A 24,003-nucleotide genomic window follows, 5' to 3' on the forward strand; every position below is an offset into this window, starting at 1 on the left:
CAAATGGAGGTCTGTGAATTTTGTCCCTCATCACCTACACTGAAAACAAAATCTTATCAAATATGAAGATTAAGAATGTTAACAACATATGGGTACTTGACAATTTCTTCAAAATTGTATCCTGTCCTTTAATATTTCAACAACAAATCTTTGAGTCGTAGCAAATTAATTAAGTCAAATAATCAGTCACTTTAAGCTCCGTTTTGGTCTCCACCACCAACTTCCATGAAAAATGTCTGGCTCTTTTGCTGCTCATAGTGACCGTTCACTATAAAATAAAAGCAGAATTATTTATTTTGGACACAAAGAAAAGGGTGATCAGCAATAAAAGACATTAAAACAAGTCACTGTTATTCAGTCTCTCTGACATTGTGAATCTGGCTGTGATGCTTTTCTCCTGTTTCTCCCAGAAAATCCAAGCTGTGATCACTGTGCTGGATTATGACAAGATTGGCAAGAACGACGCCATTGGGAAGATCTGGGTGGGAAGCAAGTCCACGGGGGCCGGGCTGAAACACTGGTCCGACATGCTGGCCAACCCCCGTCGTCCCATCGCCCAGTGGCATCCACTGCAGCCAGAGGAGGAGGTGGATGCCTCCCTCGCAGCCCTGAATGCCAAGAAGTAAACTCCCACCCGACCACATCGTCCCCACACCTGCACCTGTCTACCCATGTATTTCCCATCAGGTCCCACATATCAGTGTATATTCCAGAAGAACACCCCGACTGTGCATCCACTCCCTCCACCTCCCCCCGCCCCCGTCCCCGTCCCCCTTTTCCTCTTCCACTGCCACCGTTCAAAAGATCCATAAATACCATTCGACATGATGGGAAATAGGGTTTAAAAAACATCATGTTATATTAAATCATGTCATTGAAAAAAAAAAAATAAGAGAAGTTACAGGATGGACAGAGACTCCGTTGATTTCCTTTAGATCTATTTTTGTATTGGGGTTGTGGTTCCATTAATAAGAATACAGAGTAGACTATGAAGAACAGTAAGAGTGCTATATGGGAATCTGGTGATAGAGGGGATAAAACATACATTCACTCATGTTGTACTTCTCGCCCCTTCCCTTTAGTGACACAGTTTGCTTAGAATAGTGCTTAATAATAAAATGCTTTATACTGCCATAAGATAGAGAAATAACACAAGCAGGTCCATTCCTTAGGTGTATCGTGCACCATGTTCCACACCTGCCAGTTGTCATACTAGAAGATTTTGTTAGTTTGAAGTACATTCCTAGAGGTGGGTAGCGAGTAGGGATAAGCACATATTATCCGGGTTACCCACAAACACACTGCCGTTTTGATTAGTTGACCTTTCACCCTTCGTCTCAGGAAAACTGAGAGGAAACTGAAACTCCATGCCTTTTTTTCTAAACGGGTTCTTATTATTCTAATACTCCACGAAAACGTTGGATTCAAAAGCTTGACCACTTTGTTTGTTTTCTTTCGGTGACGTAAAGGAGCGCGACTAGTTAGCTCATCCATGAAATGGTATGTCAGGGGGAGAGGGAGGGAGTGCTGGATTTTCAGTATGGAAAAAAAAAGAGAAAAAAAAGAAAGTGGGGGGTATTTGTGTATTTTTGACTGTGCAAAAAGGCTGTGTCTGTCATCTGAGCAACAAAAATTGCGAGGAAAATATCAGAGCGGGTACAACACTGACTGATTCCAACCACCAATGACATGATATTTACAAGGTGTCGATTACTGCCTGCAGTCTACCACCTCCCCTCCCAATGCCTCTGATTCTGTATCTCACTTGTTCAGTGCTACTGCCATTAGTCATGGACTTGACACAAGGGTTTTACTTCAAAGGAATCCCTATAACCGTCTTACAGTCATAAAGGAGACAAGCCTTCCAAGTAACAAAATAAGCAATTTTCAACTACCAGGGACGCCTTCCAGTTAGCGGTGTTGTTCTCTTCATTTCTTTCTTTCTTTCTTCTCTTTTTTTTCGATCTTTTCCTCCTTTTAATATCCAGATGTGTTTTATTTGATTTAACTTTATTCCTCAAGCACTTTAAATCCAACTGTTATGTTTAAGTACCCTCAGAAACCAGAGCTTTAATTATTTTACGTTAAGAATAACTGGTTTTACTGCTGATTTTTAATATAAGAGCAAGGGAGTGCATTATATAAGCAGTTGTTTTGTTGTTGCTTTTGCCTTTTTGTGTAAGTCATTAGATTGTTTGGATATTTCATTTTCTCACTTGATTGCAAGGAATACGGTCTGGAAGAAGGCACTGATCCATGTGTATTTTATACACAGCTTACCAAACTGTTGAATTTAATTGCACTACTGGGTATTATTCTGTTCTGTGATCTGTGTATTTTTTATTTTTTTTCGTGATAAAATGTTGTGAGATTGAATTTTTCTGTGGAACACGTGGCACACACAGACAGGTCTCCTCGTATAAATGAACTCCTCTGATAAGAAAAGAGACACGTTTCAATTTAATGTTGCTCCCTGGCTCCTTCACAGAAAGCAATCAGGTCACGGTTCAGTGTATTTGTAAATTAATATTCTGTCAAAGGGAAATTTTCAGTCTGAACTTTTGTCTTTTGACTAAATCCAAACACATCAGCCCTTGAATAAATTGGTGAAATGTGAACTGTTAATTAACTTGCTGAAACTGGCCAGGTGCTCGTTGAACTCCTGGTTTCAGATATAGTTAATTCAAATCAGTGCTGTGTGTGAGTAACAGCAGCAAAAACTACCCGCTGACTGTGTGCAAAGAAATGCAGTCGATATTTTTAACAGGACCACAATTTATTTATTTATTTGAGAATTTAATGAATGTTGGCTCTTGTATTTTTCTCTCTGTTGGAAATTGTAACACTTTATGTTTTTATAAACCAACAACATAGACCATGCTCTCATTGTTTTTCACCTCACATCACCGTTTTTTCTTCTGTTGACGAAGCAACACTATAGAAAAGGCAACATGGAAGCAATCAAGCAACCCATTGGTGTGTAGTTTTGCCTATATACATAGTTCATACACGTTGATACTGCATGTTTATACAAAATACTGTACATAAGAGCATGTTTTAGAGACGAAGCAAAAATATCTCGTGTACGTAAATGGGTGTCATTTGTCATTTTAATAACACAATGAAGGGAGAAAAAAAGATGCACTTGTATATTTTCTAAATGAAACAAATGCGTATTTATTTTCCATGAGGGTCATTGGAGAGAATGTCATACAAATATTACAGTACTATTACTAATAAGAACCTTTCCACGCCTGAAATTCTTAAGCAAGTGTGTCGTCCAGTACTGTGTGTGAGTTCATGTAGGATGAAAATGTAGCCGCATGCTTGCTATCTATCTCCTTGTGATCAACGTTTTTTATTTGTTGCCATTTAACTGCCATACTTTTTTTTGTTTTTTGTTCCAGCACTTATCTGAAGGCCAATGTTTGACTTATTTCTGAATTTTATTGCCATTTCTTTTTCTTTTTCTTTTTTTTTTAATGTTTTTAAATATGGTTTTGATTTTTAATATTTGGAACAGGGAGGGGGTCTCCAAGTCTATAAGAAGACTATTTTTTCCTACAGCAGATTTGGGCACTGTGCTTTTGTGAAGTAACTTATTGGAAGGAGATTGAATAATTCTGCAATCTGTAGGAGGAGTGGGAGTCATTATTAGTGCCAGTACTGACCCAGAGAGTGAAGTCTGTTGGATCACGTCTTTACATAAAATCCATGTCCAGGGGCCAAAAGACAAATAATGACTTGGAATCCCTTCTCTCTTTCTTCACTTGGGAAGTTTTTATTTTTTATTTTTCACTTCTATTTAGATGACCTGAAACCCTTCACGGCTGTGTCTCTTTTACTGTGTTTATTATACAATAACGTGTACGTGTAAACAAGATAAATGAATAAGATAAAACTAAAGCCATAAAACTCAAGCACTAACTCTTTAGAGCTCAGCCGAGTAGCTAGAGTTTATTTATGAAGAAAAAAAAAATCTGACGTCTTCATTTTTCCTTGGCCAGTGTTTCTTCTACATTCCGTTCAGAGGTCTTTGTTCATCAAGAGGGCAAAATCCATTTAACTGTATATGTGAGCATTGAGAACAGTTGTGAGTTTAGTAGAGTGAGTGTGTCTTTTTCTACTTTCAGAGCTGTTGATGTCCTTGTTTCATAGAGGTAGTTGATTTTACAGTATTGTGATTAGTAATGTATATGCCTTGTTTTGATAGTATAAATAATATATAAAATATCACAATAAGTTCTCACTAATACTGCTAAAATTATATATACGTATATAGATAGATAGATATATGAGAGTGTGTTCTATTCTTGGGCTGAGTGCAATTTATGAACCAAACTGGGTCACGCTTTAAGTTTCTCTACTTGCACTTTGTACTATGACTACATGTACAATCGATATCTTACTGCTGGTGATCTAAAGCTCAAGCTGATGGTTTTTGTCGATTCCTATTGCTATCAAACTTTTCAAGCTGCAAAACACTTAGAGCTTCAACAATGTTAAAGGCAACAAGAGAAACTTAAACAGTGACACCCATGTTTTAGGTCTGGATCCCTCCCATAGAACTATGCATAAAGTTATGATTTTCACAGGTACATTGCCTATATAAAGATATAGGAATACATATTATGTCATGCACATGGTATGAAATCAAAGGAATAGTTCAAAATTTCTAGAGATATGCTCCCTTGCAAAGAGTTGGAGGATTAGATCAATGTCAGTTAGCTTAGCTTAGCATAAACTATGGAAATAGGGGGAAACAGTTAGCCTTTTTCTGTCCAAAATATGACTCGGCCTCTTTTAAAGCTTGAATCAGTCTCTTATGGTTGCCTCATCGCCTCCCAGAGACAAAAAGGCTCCTTGAAGTCTTTTTTTTTTCAGGACAGGACAGAATCCCCTTTACAACCACAGCATGTTTTTATATTTGTGTGTGTTAACTGGTAACCTAATGAAAGGTAGTGTGTTAATCGCTGAGCTGTGGAAGTGCTGGTGGGCAGATTTGTCACCTTTGACTAGCTGATTTACCCTCTTTCTTGTCGATGTGCTAAGCTAAGCTAACTGTGTCCTGGCCCCAAGGACCAATCAACGAGTGATAACAGTCTCCTCATCTGACTCTTCAAGGAAGCACATTTCAGAAATTCTCAAGCTATTCACTCAAGTTCACCTCAGCCTCTGAATTACTCTGAAGTAAACATGTAACTGCCATCATCTACCTGCCCTGGCCACAACTTCCAATGTGCTGTGTGCGACACTGCACATTATCTAATGCAATATGATATGTATTCAGTGTCCCATTTAAGCTACTGACTGTGACCAAATGATGCACTGAGAGTAATTCAAATACAAGATGTGTTCAGTGCGTTTCAAAACTACTGCCACTACCTGATTACAGCTGCCTGCATTCATCACCACTGTTTGACCCCACCCAAACAGACACACACATCAAATGATGAGGCAAATGTGGTTACAGGTAAATGTATAGCACACCTTTCTTTTTCTTTTTCTTTTTCTTTTTCTTTTTCTTTAACTCCTCGGATCACCATAATCACATGACCGCCGGACATCTAAGTTCTATGGGGGAGCTTAAATCGATGGAGTGTAGGCCCTTTAGGAGAGATGGTGCAAAAAAATCATGGCTCTGGATTATATAATTATAATAGTACAGGTCTGCATGCACCAGATACATTACTCATTCCTAAATGTACATCTCTGTGTGTATGACTGTAATACTCAAACGATCTTAGTTACATTTCTAATATGGGGGTTGATCTGTTCTGTTGAAAGCTGTGTAGATGTCCAATACCTTATGCACAATTGCGTCTGAAACTGCGCTGTTCCAGCTCTGCAGAGACAGTTTTAGAGCACCGTTCACACAGCTATAGTTGTGTTTATTTCTTTTTTTATTTTTGGTTTCTTTATTTGTTTTGGAAAAACAACAAAAACAAACGCTGGGATTTAAAAAGGGAAAGCATCCAAAGTTCAGTGAGATCATTTGCCACCTCGTGAAAATGTGTTGAGAAGCATCTCAGCAGGTAAAGACACCACTTTGAAACATGTCGTCTTGTCTCCTCTATTACTCGCTGTATTTCTTCTTTGTATTCTTGTGCATATGTGCAATCACTCCTGTCTTTTTTTTTGTTTCTTGTGATGTATACTTCTATTGTAGAATGTAGGATTGTATTTGAACCGATGCCAGAAATATGTCGCCATACTCTCTCATGTCTTGCTTTCTGTTTGCGTCCTTGTCCTGTTTATATGTTACCAGCTACGTACCATCAGTATCGTTATGCTGAATAGGAAGCAGGTTCACTGTGTTCTCCACTGAATCTGCTTTTTTTCTGAGCGTAAAGAATGCCGGCCTTCATGTTTACAACATGGACATACTGTATACTGCCAAACATGCAGGACCGTACCAAACTCCCCTCTTGAGCGCTTAGTCCTCCACCTCATCCTTGGTGCAACTGTACTTCTTAAGACTCTTTTTATTTCTCCACCTCTTTCTCTTCTTCATCATCTTTTAAAGCATCGGAGGACAGCCAGGTTGTGTCCTCTAGCTGTGTTTCTTCGTGTCTAGTGTCGTGGTGCGCGTGTTCATGTCAGTACTTGTGCCTACTGTGGATCGCATGCTTTAGCCCTTGACTGGACACAAACGTTGCTCACAAACTCCTCTTGACCCTTATGTGGACAAACGTTGGGGATCCTTATAAAGTTATCAAGGGAACCAAATAACTTACTACAAATTTATCATATGTGTTACCAGTTCTGTAAAAAAACAAATAGGAAATAAAGGCCTTTTAATTACCATGATTTGTTTGTGTTCAATACGCAGTGTATTCATCTTCATCATTAGCTGGATGCTAATAACAATAATCTCTCTGCTTCACTATAATAACACCACACACACAGGAACATTTCCATCCCCGCACAGTTTATTAAGCCAAGTGAGTAAACCAATGTGAGCGTATTATTAAGTCAACACATTTCAAACGTTTCAATACAATACTCAGAATAGTTCAATAACAGCACATGTAGAAAGAGCTGACATATACTGTTCCTTATTTTTAATGTTGAGAAAATCAGTTCATTAAATGTGGCCAAAGATAATACTGTGAGTTATAGCATGCTGCCCTGGTTGGACTTTAAAACCATCACATTGTCAAAAAGAATACATCAAACACTGGGGACTTTGGTCATGGTGAGAGGAATTTTAAATAGGAAGTTGAGTCTGGCAGTTTTATACTTTAGATAGCGTGAATGACACGTAATTAGCACACTGCTTTGAAGTCAGGATAACGCTCTCCTTCTGAAACCTGACAATGTAGTGAAGGTGATGTGCAAGTAAAAAGCTGCATTTCTCCTCTACCATTTTAACTTATTATAAAATTTAAAGATGCTCATTGCTCATTAATTTTTCATATTTGTTGTTGACATATTTGTTGAGATATTAAGAACACATTATAAAATGCAAAATGGCCATAGCCATAACAAAAGCTGTTCAGTTTCATATGGGTTACTAAAGCAGGACTGTTATACTGGATTGTATCAGTAGTTGTGCCTAATAAACTGGTAAATTAGTGTATGTTTTTTTATCACAATATCATGTTGATTGCAAGTCCACATACAGTAAATGAAAGGTTTAGTCCTAAAACTTTTGTGCTTGATATTTAAGATTAGGCAATATCATGGATGCTAAAATGTCAGCGGTGATTTACAGCACATCTACCATTGGATGATTTTGGCATTTGTGTTTTCATCACCAAACACAAAGATGGCCAACGGGCCAAGCAACAACAATAACTGGTGCAATGCAATCCTTTGAAAGAAAACAGAGTAAACAATGTATAAAGATTAAAACTAAGAAAATGCATAAATAAATAAATATATCTCTATTACAAAACATAATATAGTACATGTTTTTTTTTCCCACACACACACTCACACACCGTCTCTTCTGTGTAGCCATTCTGCTGTTTTAAGGATGTGATACTTGATTTTAAAAAAAACAAAAAAACATCCTCTATGAAGGATGTGCGTAACAACAACAACAACTACAAAAATGTGATTACATTAATAATGCAATATGCAACAGAATCTGGAAAACATTCAATTATATCCTGGAAACTGTACCATACTGCAGCTAATACAGTGCTGCTTATGATGCCCAAGAAAGACCAACGCTGTCCCTTCTGTACAAAGTGCATAGGCCAAGGATTGTGCCTTTGAGGCTAATGTACAGTCCCCTTCACTTACCAAATACAGTGGGAACGTTAATTTTTGTTTACTTGTCTTAACACATAATTATGTTCCTTTCTTCAGAACAAAGGCTTAGGGTTACACAAATTCATTTTTTGATAAGATACAGATCAAAGCAGTTGAAAGTGGTTTGCACTTTTAACTGCTTTGATCTGTATCTTATCAAAAAAGGTACGGTAACTGTTGTTGAGCAACTTGATGCACTGGGCCATAAACACTGTGGGAAAACTGTGGATGTTGTTTCTCTGATATCAATGTTTTCAACAGAGAAGTTTTGGGCTTGCAGAAATTAAAATTGTGCAGAGCTAATCAAGGACAAACCTGAGAAATTTCACCAAGTGAGTCCACCCCCCAAAACTAATATGACAACAAACAACTATTGTAAAGATGTGGTGGAGAAATGGTGGCCTGAGTAGCAACTGATCAATTTGGTAGATGGTCTGGCAGCCAGTGCATGTGCATGTTGGTGTATGTGAGTTTCTGTTGTTAAACCAAGTTTGTAACCATAGCAGGGTGTTGTCTAGCTCAGTGGGGTGGCACAGGCACCCCGTATACAGATGCAGCCGCCCCAGTTTGATTGCCCCTCTCTCTGTCTCCCCAAAAAGAAAAAAAGTTTGTAACCACAGGTAAAGGTCACAGGTGTGATGGTGGGATCAAGTGAGAGCAGTGTTACAGAGAGAAACCTCTTTTCATCTAAAGGTCCTGTGACTCTTATAATCCTAATATCTATAAGGTTTTTTTTAAGTCTTTACCTTCACTGCTCCTGTGGATTAATTCCAAGGCTGAATCTCTCTTGTCTGACTGTGGAGTTAATACTGGTCTGGATTTATAAGATGAAACTGCTAACAGACTCCAACTGGCTGTTCTCCTCCTCCTTAATGTAAGTAACCTACTGGCTCCATAATGTTGAAAATGTGTTTTCATGAAGAGATTAGCTGTAGTATAAAGTTAGCAGTTAGAGGAGGGGAAGATAGCCAAGGAGAAGGAAGCGGTTGTTTTGGTCTGGTTTGCTGGTGGTCTTGTGCAACATCTAGAATCAGAGATGCTCGTTTACAGAACCTTTAACATCTTAATGGAGGATATGAAACATTTCCAGCTGCTGTATTCCGAACATCTTTTCTCTGAGATGATGGAAGAGATCATATCTTCATTTTGAGATAAAGTCTGAGGGCCTGATCTACGAAAGGTTTGCTTGTATAAAAACGTGTGCAACCTTGATTGCACGTGCAAACACATGTGATCTACTAATCGGGTGCACAGAGGATTGCGTCTCTCAAACGGGCAATCCATTTAGTTTGCCCTGATGAATATGCAAATAGGGGCGTTTCTGACAGAACGTGCAAAATATTGGGAGGAGTAGATGCAAATAGATTTATTTAGCACACGTGATTAAGCCTACCAAACCTGAAACAGATTGCAGTGGCAGTTTTTGCGTTTTAATTTAGCATGTTTGAAAGGCATGTACTGTATTCTGGCACAGCTTTGCGAAAATTTCTGCGGTTATTGATTTAATACCTGCCATGGCAAAAGCTCTTATATCTCTGCGTTTCCTCACGTCTGGGTCTTTCTGTAGCTGTTTTTCAGGTATGTTAAAAGTCCTTTAAACGCCGTTCCTCTCCTCCCTCTCTCAGCTCTGGGACAGGGACTGAGACCACACCTCTGCCGTCGCCCCATCTTTGATCCCTCAGGTCAGAGCTTTTCGATCCGAGTGTGGCCTGAGTGTCACATCTGAGCTCTCTATTAATCTAAGTTTCTTGGAAGAACTGCACCTTGCAAAGCTTCTCTGCTGGTTGTTGTAGCTTTATGGGATGCTCGCATAATTATCTATAGAAACGAAGCTCCTTTTAGTTTTCAACTTGCAGGAGTTTGGCCATTTATTCTAATTAGATGATTGATTTTTCAAATGTATATCCATGCCAAAGTGGCCTTTGGGGCTTCACCTACTTTCCCCATGTTTAACCCAGATGTGGCATGATCATTTCAGTAGAATAAATCAATACCATAATTGGCCTCTCTCTTCTTTCATAAAAAAGACAACATTAAAATATATTTCTGCAGTGCACAATGTAGCAACAAACGTGACATCTCAACGTGATGTGTGGGCATTATATTATTTTGCAGCATTTTCATGCAAACCACTGGGTTTGTTTGAACTGGCTCTTCAAACAGTATAACTGGTCCCTATTTGGATAATGTGAAATAATATTCTATATTACAAAGTAACAATGATAAATCAAGTAGAAAAGATTTCTGTAACTCCGTCATTAACTGCGATATTATGTCTGAAACTTTGTGAGACTTCACCAGTCCCTGTGGGAATTTATTTCCGCAATACAGCCTCAACGGCCCATCACCATTACTCTGAGAGGAGACACAACTTGGGATATCATGGATAATTAAAATGCCATTTCAGGGTTAGAGCATCCATGGACACAGTACGGGGAACGCTCAGATATCTTTTCATTTGGACAGTTTGCTGATGACTCGAATGAGCGCCCCATTCTCATCCTTTAGCCTCTGGTTGTCAGACTTGAGCTCTGTTAAGATCTGGAAGAGCAGAGGGAAAGAAATTATATTAGACAATCAGACAATAATTACAGCGAACATAGTCTTACAGTACAGTCTTTCTCTGCACTGTCATTTAAGTGGTTTGTGGATAGAAAGTTTGTAATCTAAAGCTTCAGATACAGTGACACTAATCGCCAGGGCCATTAATGATCAATTATCTGAAATCACCACATCAACAAGTGGGCTTAAAGTTGTCTCTCAGGAAAGTTTGAGGCCAAACGATGAGGACATGCTTCACGGTACTCGATCATGCAGTGAGGAGTGACTTTGACGGTATGTTCTGCATGTGAACAGTGACAGAGAATGAAGTCAAAGAGAGAGAAACCGAGAGAGGGTCAGTTTCCCAAATCTAGGTCATGTCTCTCATGAGGAGCAACGGCTAAAAATAACCACCCTCTTTGTCAAAGTATTTCCCCTCTACTAGAGACAAACAGTAACCCTCTGCTGTGACATATTACCAAAACCGATGAATGAGCAAAGGCACCTGGCATCACCATCTTCATAATCTACGGAGATCAGGTTATTTCTTTTGTCACGATCATCCAAACCAAGTACAGAAAACAATTGAATGCTGTGCTCTAAATGCAGTTAAAGGAATAGTTTGACATTTAGGGAACAATTATTATTATCATCTTTCTTGCCCAGAGTTAGGTAAGAAGATTAGTGCCACGCTTGTGTCTGTATGCTAAATATGAAAACCAGCAACAGCCAGCAGCTTAGTTTAGCATAAAGACTGAGCACAACAGGGAAACAGTTAGTCTGGTTGTGTCCTGCGGTAGCGTACTGTGACTTACCTCTAAAGCTCACCAAATAACAAGTTATATTTAGATCTGTGCAGAATTGCATGAGGTTACAGAGGTTGTCACACTGAAATTAGATTAGGATGTAGGTCTATTTTATTACCCTGTGACCAGTCTCAGACTACCTGTTTCCCCCAGGCTCCAGTCTATACCAAGCTAAGCCAGCCAGCTATACCTGCTAGCTTCATATTTAGTGCACAGATTGGTATTGATCTTGTCGTTTAACTGTTGGCAAGAAAGTGGACACTAGCATTTGCCAAATGTTGGATCACTTTAAAGCGACATGTTTCTCTATTTATTTTTCCTTAAGAGGGTTCATGAACAGAAACACACACACACACACAAACAATATCACTCAAAGTGTGTGTGTGTGTGTGTGTTTCTCACCCAGTGGCGTAGAACTTGCTCATTTTGAAGTCTAATGATCTCACACGTTTCATTTTCTTTGGAAGATTGACTAGAATGGCTATTTTCTTGGCAAACAACTTTGCATTGATTACACAGCACATTACACAGGGCCTGCATTTATTTCACTGTTCCAAGATCAATAGCTATAAAATGCATTTATTCTTTATGGTGCAGAATCTACGACTGATGTGATTTACATGATAATCAGAAAGAGCAACTAATGCACTTTATGTGAACCCCCATGAATGTAGCTTAAAATTCACTTTGCAGGGGATTATTTTGAGAAAAAGGGTCAGCAGGGTTACCCTCTGATGGCCATAAAGGAGAATGGGTTAAAAAAAAAGAGAGAGAGTGCAGAGGAAGATGCATAGTGTAGGAGGGGGGGAGCAGTGAGCATTGGGAGGGTGCAGGACCTGCCTGAGAAGAACACAGCAGAGGACGAGGGGGCTGTAGAGGCACCAGAAGGAGAGAGGAGTGTAGAAGGTATGTATGTGGCTGTGAGGAAGGGGAGAGCAAAAGGAGGAGGGGGAAAGGAGGACAGGTGATGTCAGAGGATCAGAGGTCCTCCGTCTCCGGCATGGAGGCCGTCTCAGAGAGGCGGGCGAGGGCGCGCAGCATGGCTCTATTTTCAGCCAGGAGACACTCGTTCACCCTCCGCAAGGTCTGGACCTGAGCCAGAGCAGGGAAAGCCTGCACAGAGGAGGAGAGAGATACAGAGAGGGGCAGACAGAGAAAGCATGCAGGGAGGCAGGCCATGTGCAAGGAAGAAGACTGATACATGTATATTTATATACTATATACACTCATACAGAAATGCATCCACACGCCTACACACACACACACACAGAGGAAAAGAACAATAGATCTGAGGGACTTGTCAGAGGGCTTACATAACGAAATATTTAGATTTGAAGAGAAGGAGCAAAAAGGTGCCACAAGCAAAGCAAATTATGAAGCCACATCTTCTTGGGTTTGAACTCATCAAAACTGGGCTGTACATGAGCGAGAGTGGTGAAGCGCTAACGTGTTATTATTATATGCATAGACTTGCAAAGGAGAAGGAATTCAAATTCATTCAACCTAAATTTGCTGCAATTTCAGCACAAGAACCTAGTCGAGTTATTAGTCAGAGAAATGGAGATGATTCATCCCCCCTCCTCCTTCCTCTTGGCCTGACTGTCTGAGGTAAACCTCAATGTGGTTTGACAGTAAAGTCTGTGGTTTGACGCCATTCCTGAGGGGAAACCACTCAGAACACACACGCACACACTCACACGCACTTGTAGTTGAGTTTCCCCAAACACAAATCTGATGACACGAATATGGCCGAGGATGACATTCAGGGGGACATCCAGCTACCTCTTATAACACCAAAACACATTTGTAAAAGCAATTTGAAGCTAGCCCGTGTGTGTTTGAGACTGAGCAGTTCATGCATATAATGTTCTCTTGCTCGCAGAATAAAACAGGACAGTTTCTGGAGAGGTGCCCTTGGTGAGAGGAAAGAAAGGGACAGAGTGAGCTGAGAATACATAATGACCAGTATCCATTATTACACTCTCTTAATATTGAGCTCTCTGATATTAAATCAGATCTGTCTACACTCGCGAGTGCCAGTGATAATTCAACACAGCTGCTATTAATTCATTTTTCAGAAAGTAGGAATAATATCACTAGGAATAATTTAGCTTTTCTGTAAGAACTGTAAGAACGTACAAAGTAATCTGACACTTATTTAAAAAGGAGCAACCGGGGCATATCGTAGAATTGATGTGAAACATCCCAAACCAGGCGCAGGAAGAACCATAGTGCCAGTAGTTTTGGAGCTAATGAGGTAGACCCTAAACTCAAACTGCAACCCCGAATGTGCAACAGAAGTAAGAGCAGCAAACAGGAGCTGATGTGCACCGTCTACAGTCAAGTAGAGTAACAGCCTCTGCAATTTCTCACACTTCTTTCACCGGTGAGAAGTGAGTGTCACCACTGCATTTGTTTAAATGGCAACACAAACAGAAAAGCAGCAGCAGTTGTAACACTCACAATGGTGTTATAACGTGTGCCCAAATGGCAGCAGTTGTTACTCGTTTGCCTGTAGTTTGACAAAATCTCATCAGTACCAGCAGGGCCTAAGGTGCTGCTGCTGTTCTTCCCCTCCACTAGGTGGCGCAGATCGGCACGTGTAGGACTAAACCACTGAGGAGGTTTCCCCCCTCGTGGAGAAGCTCAACCTTGCTAAAAAGGAACAAGTGACTTTGTGGGTGAGTGACAAGACAGCTCCCTTCGGTGCTTTGCATCTAAATGAAATAAATGGATTATGTGCCTGTGCCTCTGTGGCATTCACGGTATAAAACACTTGTATATTTCAGCTTACAGTGTCATGTGTGTTTGTGTGTGTGTGTGTGTGTCCACACGTGTAAACATGCCCCTGTCTCTGACAGAACAGAATGATGTGAAGTGACAGGCAGGTGTCAATCACTCCTCGGTGTCATAGCGACCACTCACCATCCCCCCTCCCCCTGAGACAGCCTGCACTCAGGGCTGGTACCCACAGCGGAAGCGCAGTGGGGCGTCCTGCTGAGGGAACCACGACAACATGGGGGGTCAAACATCTGCTGCTGGCGTACCACACTGCTGCATTGTGTCCTATTTTGTAATGTTTTCGTCAGTGTCTGCGTATTGTTTTGGGGTTTTTTTCTCAGGCCTTAGCCATGATTTCATTTCTCTCAGGGAATATAACAATGTTGCCGTAACAATCAAATCATAACCTTATCGTGTGATTTTGGACTGCTTCTATCACCGAATCCAACACAGACGGCGTCTGCTCGGGCCTGAGATCTCTCTGCTGTTGTGTTTCTTTGTGAAGGAGAATACACACAGTGCAGTGCAGGAATGTCTCACAAAAGCAGGTCTTTTTGCTCTTGGACAGGGTTTGGTATTCAGCTGGAACTAGGTCACAATGTTCACCCCAACAGTGGGATAAGTGGAGCAGGGGAGCAGCAGCGCAGACTCCTCCTTAGCCTGGCAGGAAGTGGCCCAGCAGAACATTGTGGGTAATGAGCCTAAAGCATTAACCTTCCCTCTCCTTGACTCCCATCCCACCTGCCTAAGCACAACCCTGGAGTGTGCTAAATGTGCATGTTTTGCTTTGTATAAACACTTTAGGCGTGCTACATTTAGCATGAGTGAGAGCTGGAGGTGTGTTATTATTTTGGGAGTACAAAAAAACCCATTATGAGGATCAATGAAGCACAACTTGCATTATGAGACAAAATAGATGCCATTTAAACTTAGGATGAGTCTGCACTATTTAGGTTTGTCTGGACTGACCTTTATCTCCTCCTCCATGTCTGACACTCGTTTCTCAAGAGCTTGTTTTTCCTGTGAAAAGAAGAAACAACTGAAATAAATATACTACTAGGGTACCCTGGAGTGAAAAGCCATTAGGCTACAATTTCAAGTAGGCAAGAGAATGACTTGCAAAGAACAAGATGTGGGTGTTCATCCATCTTGATGAATGCCAAAACTCTGACAGGACACTTACCCTTTTCTCCGTTTCAAGTACTGTAGACCTCTCCGATATCCTGTCGTGCCTCTAGAAATGGAGAATTGTGCTGTTATGGTGAAGCAATGGAGGAAATCTTGGAAGAATTGTGAACATTGTCGAGTAATCAGTCATGACCTTTCGACAGAGCACCCACACGGGAGAGGGTCGATGGCGTGGCAGTGAAATGTACCTGTCTCTGTACCTGTGTCACTTTCTCCAGCTGGGCACGGATCTTGACCAGTTCTTGTTTGCTGTCATGCAACCTGGACTTGAGCCTCTCGTTCTCGTGCAAAGCCTCTGCATACATCTAAAAAAAAAAAGAGAGAGAGAAGAAAATCAGGATTAAGAAATAGCATGAGTAAAAAATTTAGTTCAAAGTAAACATTTGAAACATCTTTCATCCTGTGTCCTCATGAGGAGCCACAGTTGGAACAAACCCCTGAGCTTAGGCAATAACAAAGCGTGGTGTTTTGCCCAACTCCACCCTAACAATGGATCATCTGTACTACTGTGAGAATGGATGACATATGGGTTTGATTTCTGCATATACCATGATGTTCAAGGGAAGATATATTATATTATGAAAGCCAACCCAGTGAGTATGCAGTGGAGAAATCAATGCAATATCAACATTTTGATCATGAAGTCATTTCATGATGATCTAATTATATCAACAGACTGATGCCTAATTGTATGCACAATAACTTGATAAGACTATTCAACATTATTAAATTAACAAACTAAAATGCACTACGGATAAAATGTCAAAACACAACAAGTTGCCAAATGGCATGTGATACAATGTTTACTGATACTAATTTAGTAAAAACAATAGTTATTTCATGTCAACATTAATAGACATTCTCTAGCATAGTGGTTCCCAATCTTTTTTGGCTCTTGACCCCATTTTGACATCACAAATTTCTGGCGACCCCGCAATCACATGCAGTCACATGGTCACGGCCGTCAAGATAAAGTGAAAGTATAGAATACAGTTGTTTAAGATTGTGTGTGGTTTTTTTAATCATATTTTTAAAAATAATAATAATTTGTTTAAAAATTATTTTATTAGTGTGTTTTTTGTTTTATCAATTAGTAGACATTTCAGGTGACCCCATTTGAATTCCAGCCGACCCCATGTGGGGTCCCGACCCCAAGGTTGAAAAACACTAGTAGAAAACTAATCTGTCTATGAAATTAACAACATTTATAAACTGTCATATCACAGCCGGCTTATATTAGCAACCTTACATTGCATGTTGGTGAAATCCTATTCTAGTAACCTTTAAATACTTACAAAGATTGACACTGATACTGTTAATTATCTAAAAGTCCAATTAAATCTCCATCTGCAGAATTATTATAAAAATAGATATAAAGATTGCATGATGACCCAACAGCCATACTGTATCCAGGACTGTAGCTTTGATTCACAGGGGAATGTGCTTGTTCTAAAACACAGTAATAGTTTTATACCTTCTTATAATCTTTGGTGGTGGAGTCCTGTTCTTGTCTGTTCAGAGCAGCCAGCCTCGTCTCTCTCCGTGTGTATGAGCTGGTGCGGCCCAGTGGTTTGTCTGTTGCACTCTCTCCACTGGAGTCGTATCTGGAGGCAACACAGATCAGATCAGATCAGTACACGGTGCCGCTTTATTTAGGGCACTTATTTATTTATTTTAAGAAATGCAGCAGTATGATACAGGAGAGAGAGAGAAAACAACAAAGCCTAATCCTTACCTTGACAGTCTGTCATGCTGAAACACAAAGAATAAGCCATGTTAGCGTGATCGCTCAGCATCACAGCATGGGAACAACAGTGTCTCAAAAATGTTCTCTTGTGGATAAATCCAGATTTATTTGTTTGATAAGACCAAACAGAGGCTCGGCAGTGAAATGTTTTTCCATTTCGAGACAACAGAGTAGAAAAGCAAAACTTCCCAGTGAATTATCACAGCGTGTTCAGAGGCCTGAAGTCCCAGAGGGGGGAAAAAAGCACATGCAGAAGTGAGATATAATTCACCCCATCACTGCACACTGACAGGGTTCACACAGGTCAAACCTTCCCGGTGAGCCTGGTTAATCTTTTAAAATAGGCGGCTGCCACACCAATGCCTGCAGCATGAAGATGACATCATGACACTGGAAGCTAAGTATCTCCTGTGTGACGACTGAGCGGCTGACCTCTGACAACGACTGACTGATAGCAGACTGTCCTGGCAGGTTTTTGTTTTGGCATGTCCACCCTGCGTGGTGCCAAGTTGCACGTCCTGATCACATGCTGGATTTGTTTTCATTTCGGAAGTGTTTTTTTTTTCCTCAGAGATGGGCCTATAGTTAATTAGCACAAAGTTGGAGTAGTTCTTGTTTTCTACTGCCTCCTTGTGCTGATGTACACTGGAGGCTCTACAGTATGTGAACAGAATCTCTAGTATTAAAATGTTTTGCTCTATCTAGACCTCCATCCGGACCCGTTTCTGCTCTGAACACACAGATAACTCACTGCCAGCAGCTGATAAACGTGGCACATGAGAGGAGGATGACTGCAAGTGTTTACTATCGGTCAGAGGCTGGAAAAGAGAGACGAAGAGAGAGATACCATAATATCAGGCCAGAGTGATCCACAATCTCTATCTATATCTGCTGCTGTCTCGTAAACTTCCCTCCTAAACTCTAAGATTTGGAGTAGCCGTCCTAAGACAGAAAGAAGTCTTAAAACAACTCTGTTGAAGAAACGCTTTGCAATAAACATCATGTGTGGCAGTCGGAGCTGTTGGGAGACGAGAAGCAGATGTGGACATGGGGTTAAAAGCATGTGCGTTATAGGAGGACAATTTATGTCCAAAGGAACAGCTATTCCTGTGCTCACATTCGGTGAGTTACGGGGATATTTCACGCAGCGTCAGAGGAGCTATTCCCCAGCAACTGTTTACATAACTGAGCCAGCGTTGCCTGTCCTTATGTGGTCATGTGCTTAAGCAGAGCTATCCAGGAAAAAACAGACCTCCATGACCTCAGATGAAGAAGGGCCAAGGATGGAGCTCTGGAGAAGAGCTCTCACTCACTCTGATCTCTTTGTGCTATAGTGGGGAGATCCCTCAGATTCATTATATAGAAAAATCATCATTAAGTCTTCTTGTGCAGATATGAGCCAAACTCTTTCAAGGTGACTAGTTCCTACACAGAAACCTATTTCACACTCCAGGATTAGGAAATTGGTGAAATGAGTTTCTTATAACTTAATTCCAATCCCCAAGAGATACAGAGTGGGCCCAGCGTGGTTCACAGGGCGAAAGAGAGAGAATCCTTACAGTAATGCATGAGTGCTGTTATATATACTTCTGCGTCATGAAACTTTTTGTCCACATTGAGCCAAAGTCACGCAGCTGCACCAACCTGATTGCCTTGTTAGGAAATATAGAGGGAGTCACCAGTGGCACATGTAGCAGAGCAGATGTTGAAGGTTAGAAAACAACAGAGTCTCAGACTGTATCAGACCAACGGGTGCACGCACGGACCGAGAGCGCTCTGTAAACACAACTGCCTCCAGTTTTTAATGGTTTGCCAGGAATAACATTATAACACCGTGACACCGTGAGGGAGGGGGTCAGGGGTACACGCTAACACACACACATGCACATGCACACACAAGTTGTTTGCATGAGCTCAGTGTTAAGAAGTACAAATGACATTGTTAGCAGCAGTTTTCACAGTTTTCCAAAGCCAATGAAATCGTCATTACAAGACTCAAGCCCTCTTCCCTCGTCTCACTCTTTTCTCTTCATCCCCTCTTTCTGTCACAGCATCTTCTCTTCAAAGCTAACTGGACGACTTCAGTAGGAAAATCTGAGCTACCCACTCTTCCCTCTCTCACTTCACCCCCACTACTGGAGCCGTCACTGCCTGCACGGCCATAAAAGACGTTTCTTCCACATTCACTCACCTTTCCTGACTTCAGCCACTCCTCACTCTCCACTAACTCTTTACAGTACATCAGAGACCTTTTGGCCACTAAGAACATCTTCCTCTTCTTTTTTTTTCCTTCTTCAAAAGCAGTGAATCCAAATGCTTCACATTCAGCAGTGAAAGTAGCTATGATCAGCTCAATGTGCTTAGGATACCAAAATAAAAGTACTCTGCACCTGCTACAGTGGTATATTGTTAATGCTGATTGATCAAGAATTGTATTGTTCTATCTTTGTATAGAAATGAAACTAGTTTTAACATGTTTGCACAGTTAGTGTAGTGACCTGTAGCTGAGGGTCAGGCCACTCAGAGGGGTCACAAAATAAATGTGGGTGGTCATGCAATGATTAAAAAGGATTAATGGAGAGAAAAATTTAAATTCTGCCACAAAAATTTATATTCATTTTCTCAAACACTTTTCTTGTCCTTTTTGTTTTAATGAAATACTCCTTAACTGTTTCTTTTGGGGCTTTGGCAGTTGTATAAATCTCCATCTGAGACTTTTAGAGGGAAAATATGCATTTGGACATCTGCACACACACAATTTTTTTTTTGTAAAACGCTGCAAGCCAAAACATTTTTTGGAACCACTGGCTTAATCTTTAATAGTGTGTTATATTTTATAAGCTTGTCATTTTTATATGTAAAATGCTAATGTGGAAAGTAATTATAGCTGTCAAACTACTGTAGTGGGGTAAAAAAAGTAAAAATTTAAAAGAAGCATTAAATAGAAATACTCGAGGAGAGTGCAAATACCTCACATTTGTACGTAGGTTTAGTGCATGAGAAAATCACCCCTGCTCACATCTGTCTAATGATTGATGTCATCCAATAATGTAATGTGTTAATGTTTATAACTCTTCCTGCGGCTGACAGCTGTAACAGACATTGTATTTTACTAAACAGGACCAGGTTTTCATCAAAACATCGTGACAGGTGCTAAAAATACTCCTCTAGTCTGATTCCAACCCCCCCCCCACCCCATTTTTGCATTGAATTTTCTCTCCCATGAAAATGCAGCCAATTCAGATTGGGCTGACATCATGGAAAATTAATTCCCAAGTTTCGCCATGGATACAACACAGAGACACTGACACTTCTCATAGAGAGCAAAGAGAATGACAGCATCCATTCACTACAATGAGAGTGTCTGTAGTGTGGCATGACTGAATCACATTAGCTTCATAATTGTACAGCTGTCTGTCCCTTTAAATGTTCCTGTCACACAGTGTCCAGCTCCACTCTGATGCACTGACATAAACACAACAGTCAAACAACGCCCATGAGAATAAGCCACTTAGACAGAAAAAAAGAGAAATAACAGGAAATTACAGAAGGAATGTTTCAATCCAAAAGTCTTTTCCAGAAAGTGTGATCAGACCTTCAGCGCCTCGGAACAAATACTTTGCCTCTATTTCACAAGTCATCAAACACGGTGACATGATGTGCCTCACAAGCTATTTGTTCATTTTTAGTCTAACTTATTTAATGAATCAAAAGTGGCACTTGTTCATGTAAATATGCACAGAGAAAATGGGAAATAGATGTTTGTTTAACTGAATACACTGAAACAGCTCATTGCCAAATACATAAACTTAATTAAACTAACAATAATATCAGTTATCAGTTAATATCACAGTTATTTAGCTTAAGAAAACTGATAATAAGATAGTGAGATATGTCCAGTATAGTTAGTTCAAGCTGTTTCAATTTCATATATTATATAATATCTGACAAACCATCAAAAACAAACTATTAAAATATGTCATCTTACTATATGTGATAAACTAAAGTAACCATTCCTCACATCATTTAGGACTATTTCCACTTTATATAATTATGACTTATATGATTCATAAATTGAGTTTATTCTCTCAGGTGGTGAGACGTCAAAAAGCATTTGGTCTGAATCCAGAGAAATGAATCTTGTTTATGGATGAGTCATTGACACCTACAGGAAATAAAATGTTTTGGGTTTTTTTTCAAGTTTCATTTCATCATTTCAACAGCTTCAGGACAATATGTCTCACAGTATGTTGCACATGCAGAGATTTGAAATTAGACATTTCTGTTAAATGGGTGACATCATTACACCAAGATATATATGTTTTTAAATGTGTATTTCTCTAGAAGAAAAGCTTGTGGTCTTACTCTGTAGTTTTTGTCTGTAGGGGACGGAGAGGACGGTGGTGAGTCTGTCAGTGACTTTCTGGTGCGGGTCAGGTCCTTGGTGCGTGGGTAGTAGGATGACATCTCCCTCCTCTACCCTCAACAAGCCAGGTCAACTTCTACTGTAACATTCACTGAAGCCACCGCCAGATAACAGCTGCACGGACGCACAGATCCCCTCAAGCAGCAGTGACGCAGATGCCCATGACTGTGTTCCCGGGGAATCCTCAGCAACAACAGGTGGGTGTGTGTGTGTGTGTGTGAATGTGAATGTGTGTGTGTGTGTGTGTGTGTGTGTGTGTGTGTGTGTGTGTGTGTGTGTGTGTGTTTGTTTCAGTCCAGCTTCAGACTCCCATGAGTTGGAAAGCACTCCGGCTAAATTTGGAGGGATTTCAGATGTGTGGTCACGCCTTCTTCAAAGCTCAGGCAGTGAGGCGATAATCAGATAAAAAATGCAAAGAACAACAAAAGTAAAATAATGTCTGCTGCTCACAGAGAGAGAAAAAAAAACTGAGAAACAACTCTTAAACTAGCAGAACAAACAAATTAGCATCCCTTGTCTTCACTGACGTCTTTGAGGAAATGCGGGAAAAAAAGTCCAGGAGAAAGCAGCCAACAGAGAAAAGTTTGTTCCCTGTGCTGCCTCTTCCTATGTTTCCCAAAGTTATACACTCTCTCCATCTCCCTCCCTCTCTTGCTTTCTCTCTCTCTCTCTCTCTCTCTCTCTCTCTCTCTTACTCCTTTCACTGCTTGATCACCCTCCCACCCCCCCCCCCCCCCCCCCCCCCCCCCCCCCCCCCCTCTCCAGCTTTGGCAGCTCTCTGTGGCAGCCTGCCAGAAGCTCTGCTATGGCCGGACTCGGCACTGAGGGCTAAAATTGTCCAGTGATGTGGACGGGGGATAAGGGAGGTGGAGCACAGAGCCGAGGGGATGGAGGTGGGGGGGGGGGGGGGGGGGGGGGGTGGCTGCAGCAGTTTGTTGTCCTGGAAGGTCAACTGACTGTATTACCTGAGGAGCCATCAACAACCACGAGGTGTCAAGTAATTCTGTGCACCCCGCAGTGTGATGAAGAGGAGAGGATGTTAGCGCGCGCGCGCGCGTGTGTGTGTGTGTGTGTGTGTGTGTGTGTGTGTGTGTGTGTGTGTTACATGGTGTTAACAGAGAGCACTTGTGCCACATTTCCTCCTACATCTATCCATCCATTAACTGGACCACTTATACTTTGAGGGTCACAGCTCGACAGGAGGCGGGGTCACCACCAGCCTATCAGAGGGCCGTCTTCTGTCCTTCAAGGAACTAACAGTAGCCTACATGCAGGGGCAGGAAAATGATATGGGATTAAAAAAAAGTAGCACCCCTCAGATCAGCCATGACGCTGCCCCTGAAAAGACACAACACCTAAACACCTCAGCATCACCGGATCAGCATCTTTAATTTCTCCCAACAACAAGCTGGAGTCGCCATCGCCCAGTCGCACTAATGTGACCAATGTTGTTCTGGCCTGCCCTGAGTGGGTTTCGAACCTGGGTCTCCCACACCGCGGGCGATGATGCTAACCGTTTCGCCAAGAGGTCAATGACCGCTTGGCAAGTGGGTTAGCACGTCTTTTATGGGCAAGTGAGTTTAAAGCAGAAGTAAGCGATCCGGTCGTTTTGGCTAACTTTTTGTCAGCCGATGGAGTTAGCAGCCCCCGCCCTCGTCATGGATCTATTGGTCCTTGTCCCTACGTCACCACATTCACGCGCATCCCTTGGCTGCACACACAGCCCTTCATGCCGTTCTCTCTCCTAATTGGATAAAGCTTGTAGGATACAAGGAAGTATACAAGAAGTTTTCTCCTCGGCTTACAGCAGAGCAGAGTGACTGACAGACCTGTGTTTCGGACCAAACACTCTATGTAAGTGATTGCCGTCGGAAGATATAACTATTTAAGACTTATATTAACACAAATATTCCGCTTACTTCTGCTTTAACACAAACATTCTGCTTACTTCTGCTTTAACTTCAGAACCGCTAACCGCCATACGTTGTCACTTCTCCTTCCTGGTACCTCGTGACTGTGACTATACCTGCGGACCTCCGTTACACAAACCCTAGTTGTGTTCTAAAATGGTTTCACATGCTTGTGCTGTCTGACACACCTCATTCAGTCCTGTCCCGTGTGGATCATCCAAACATGTGAGAATGCTGTTCATTGACTTGAGCTCCACTTTTAATACTATAATCCCTCATAGACTCAACAACCTGGGATCAACCACTTCACTCTGCTCTTCACCCATCCCCACCCACGACCGC

The 24,003-nt window shown here is 41.1% G+C and overlaps 2 protein-coding genes across 10 annotated transcripts in view; one reads left to right on the forward strand and one right to left on the reverse strand.

Moving 5' to 3' along the window:
• Window positions 1-738, forward strand: part of LOC310988980 (synaptotagmin-2-like) — a 55,651-nt gene extending 54,913 nt beyond the window's left edge. The window contains exon 10 of the mRNA XM_083975815.1: window positions 411-738. Coding sequence (XP_083831941.1) covers window positions 411-626 — 216 coding nt within the window. The 3' untranslated portion in view covers window positions 627-738. The remainder of the gene's footprint in view (window positions 1-410) is intronic.
• Window positions 739-9,994: 9,256 nt separating this feature from the next.
• Window positions 9,995-22,395, reverse strand: ppp1r12b (protein phosphatase 1, regulatory subunit 12B). Of its 9 annotated transcripts, XM_083974923.1 has the most exons (8): window positions 21,691-22,395; window positions 17,314-17,330; window positions 17,053-17,182; window positions 15,767-15,883; window positions 15,574-15,624; window positions 15,360-15,410; window positions 14,535-14,606; window positions 9,995-10,803 (listed from the first exon to the last, which is right to left on the reverse strand). In XM_083974923.1, exons 1-7 carry the CDS (start codon window positions 21,790-21,792, stop codon window positions 14,565-14,567), a joined length of 510 nt encoding a protein of 169 aa, XP_083831049.1. In that variant the 5' UTR covers window positions 21,793-22,395; the 3' UTR covers window positions 9,995-10,803; window positions 14,535-14,564. The 9 variants fall into 9 exon arrangements, with proteins under 9 accessions (XP_083831049.1, XP_083831048.1, XP_083831046.1 ...); XM_083974922.1 differs by lacking the exon at window positions 14,535-14,606 and having other exon boundaries at window positions 15,779-15,883; XM_083974920.1 differs by lacking the exon at window positions 14,535-14,606 and having other exon boundaries at window positions 9,995-12,722; window positions 15,779-15,883.
• Between the last annotated feature and the right edge of the window lie 1,608 nt (window positions 22,396-24,003).

This window comes from Trachurus trachurus, assembly GCF_905171665.1.
Source record: "Trachurus trachurus genome assembly, chromosome: 7".
Taxonomy (NCBI): domain Eukaryota; kingdom Metazoa; phylum Chordata; class Actinopteri; order Carangiformes; family Carangidae; genus Trachurus; species Trachurus trachurus.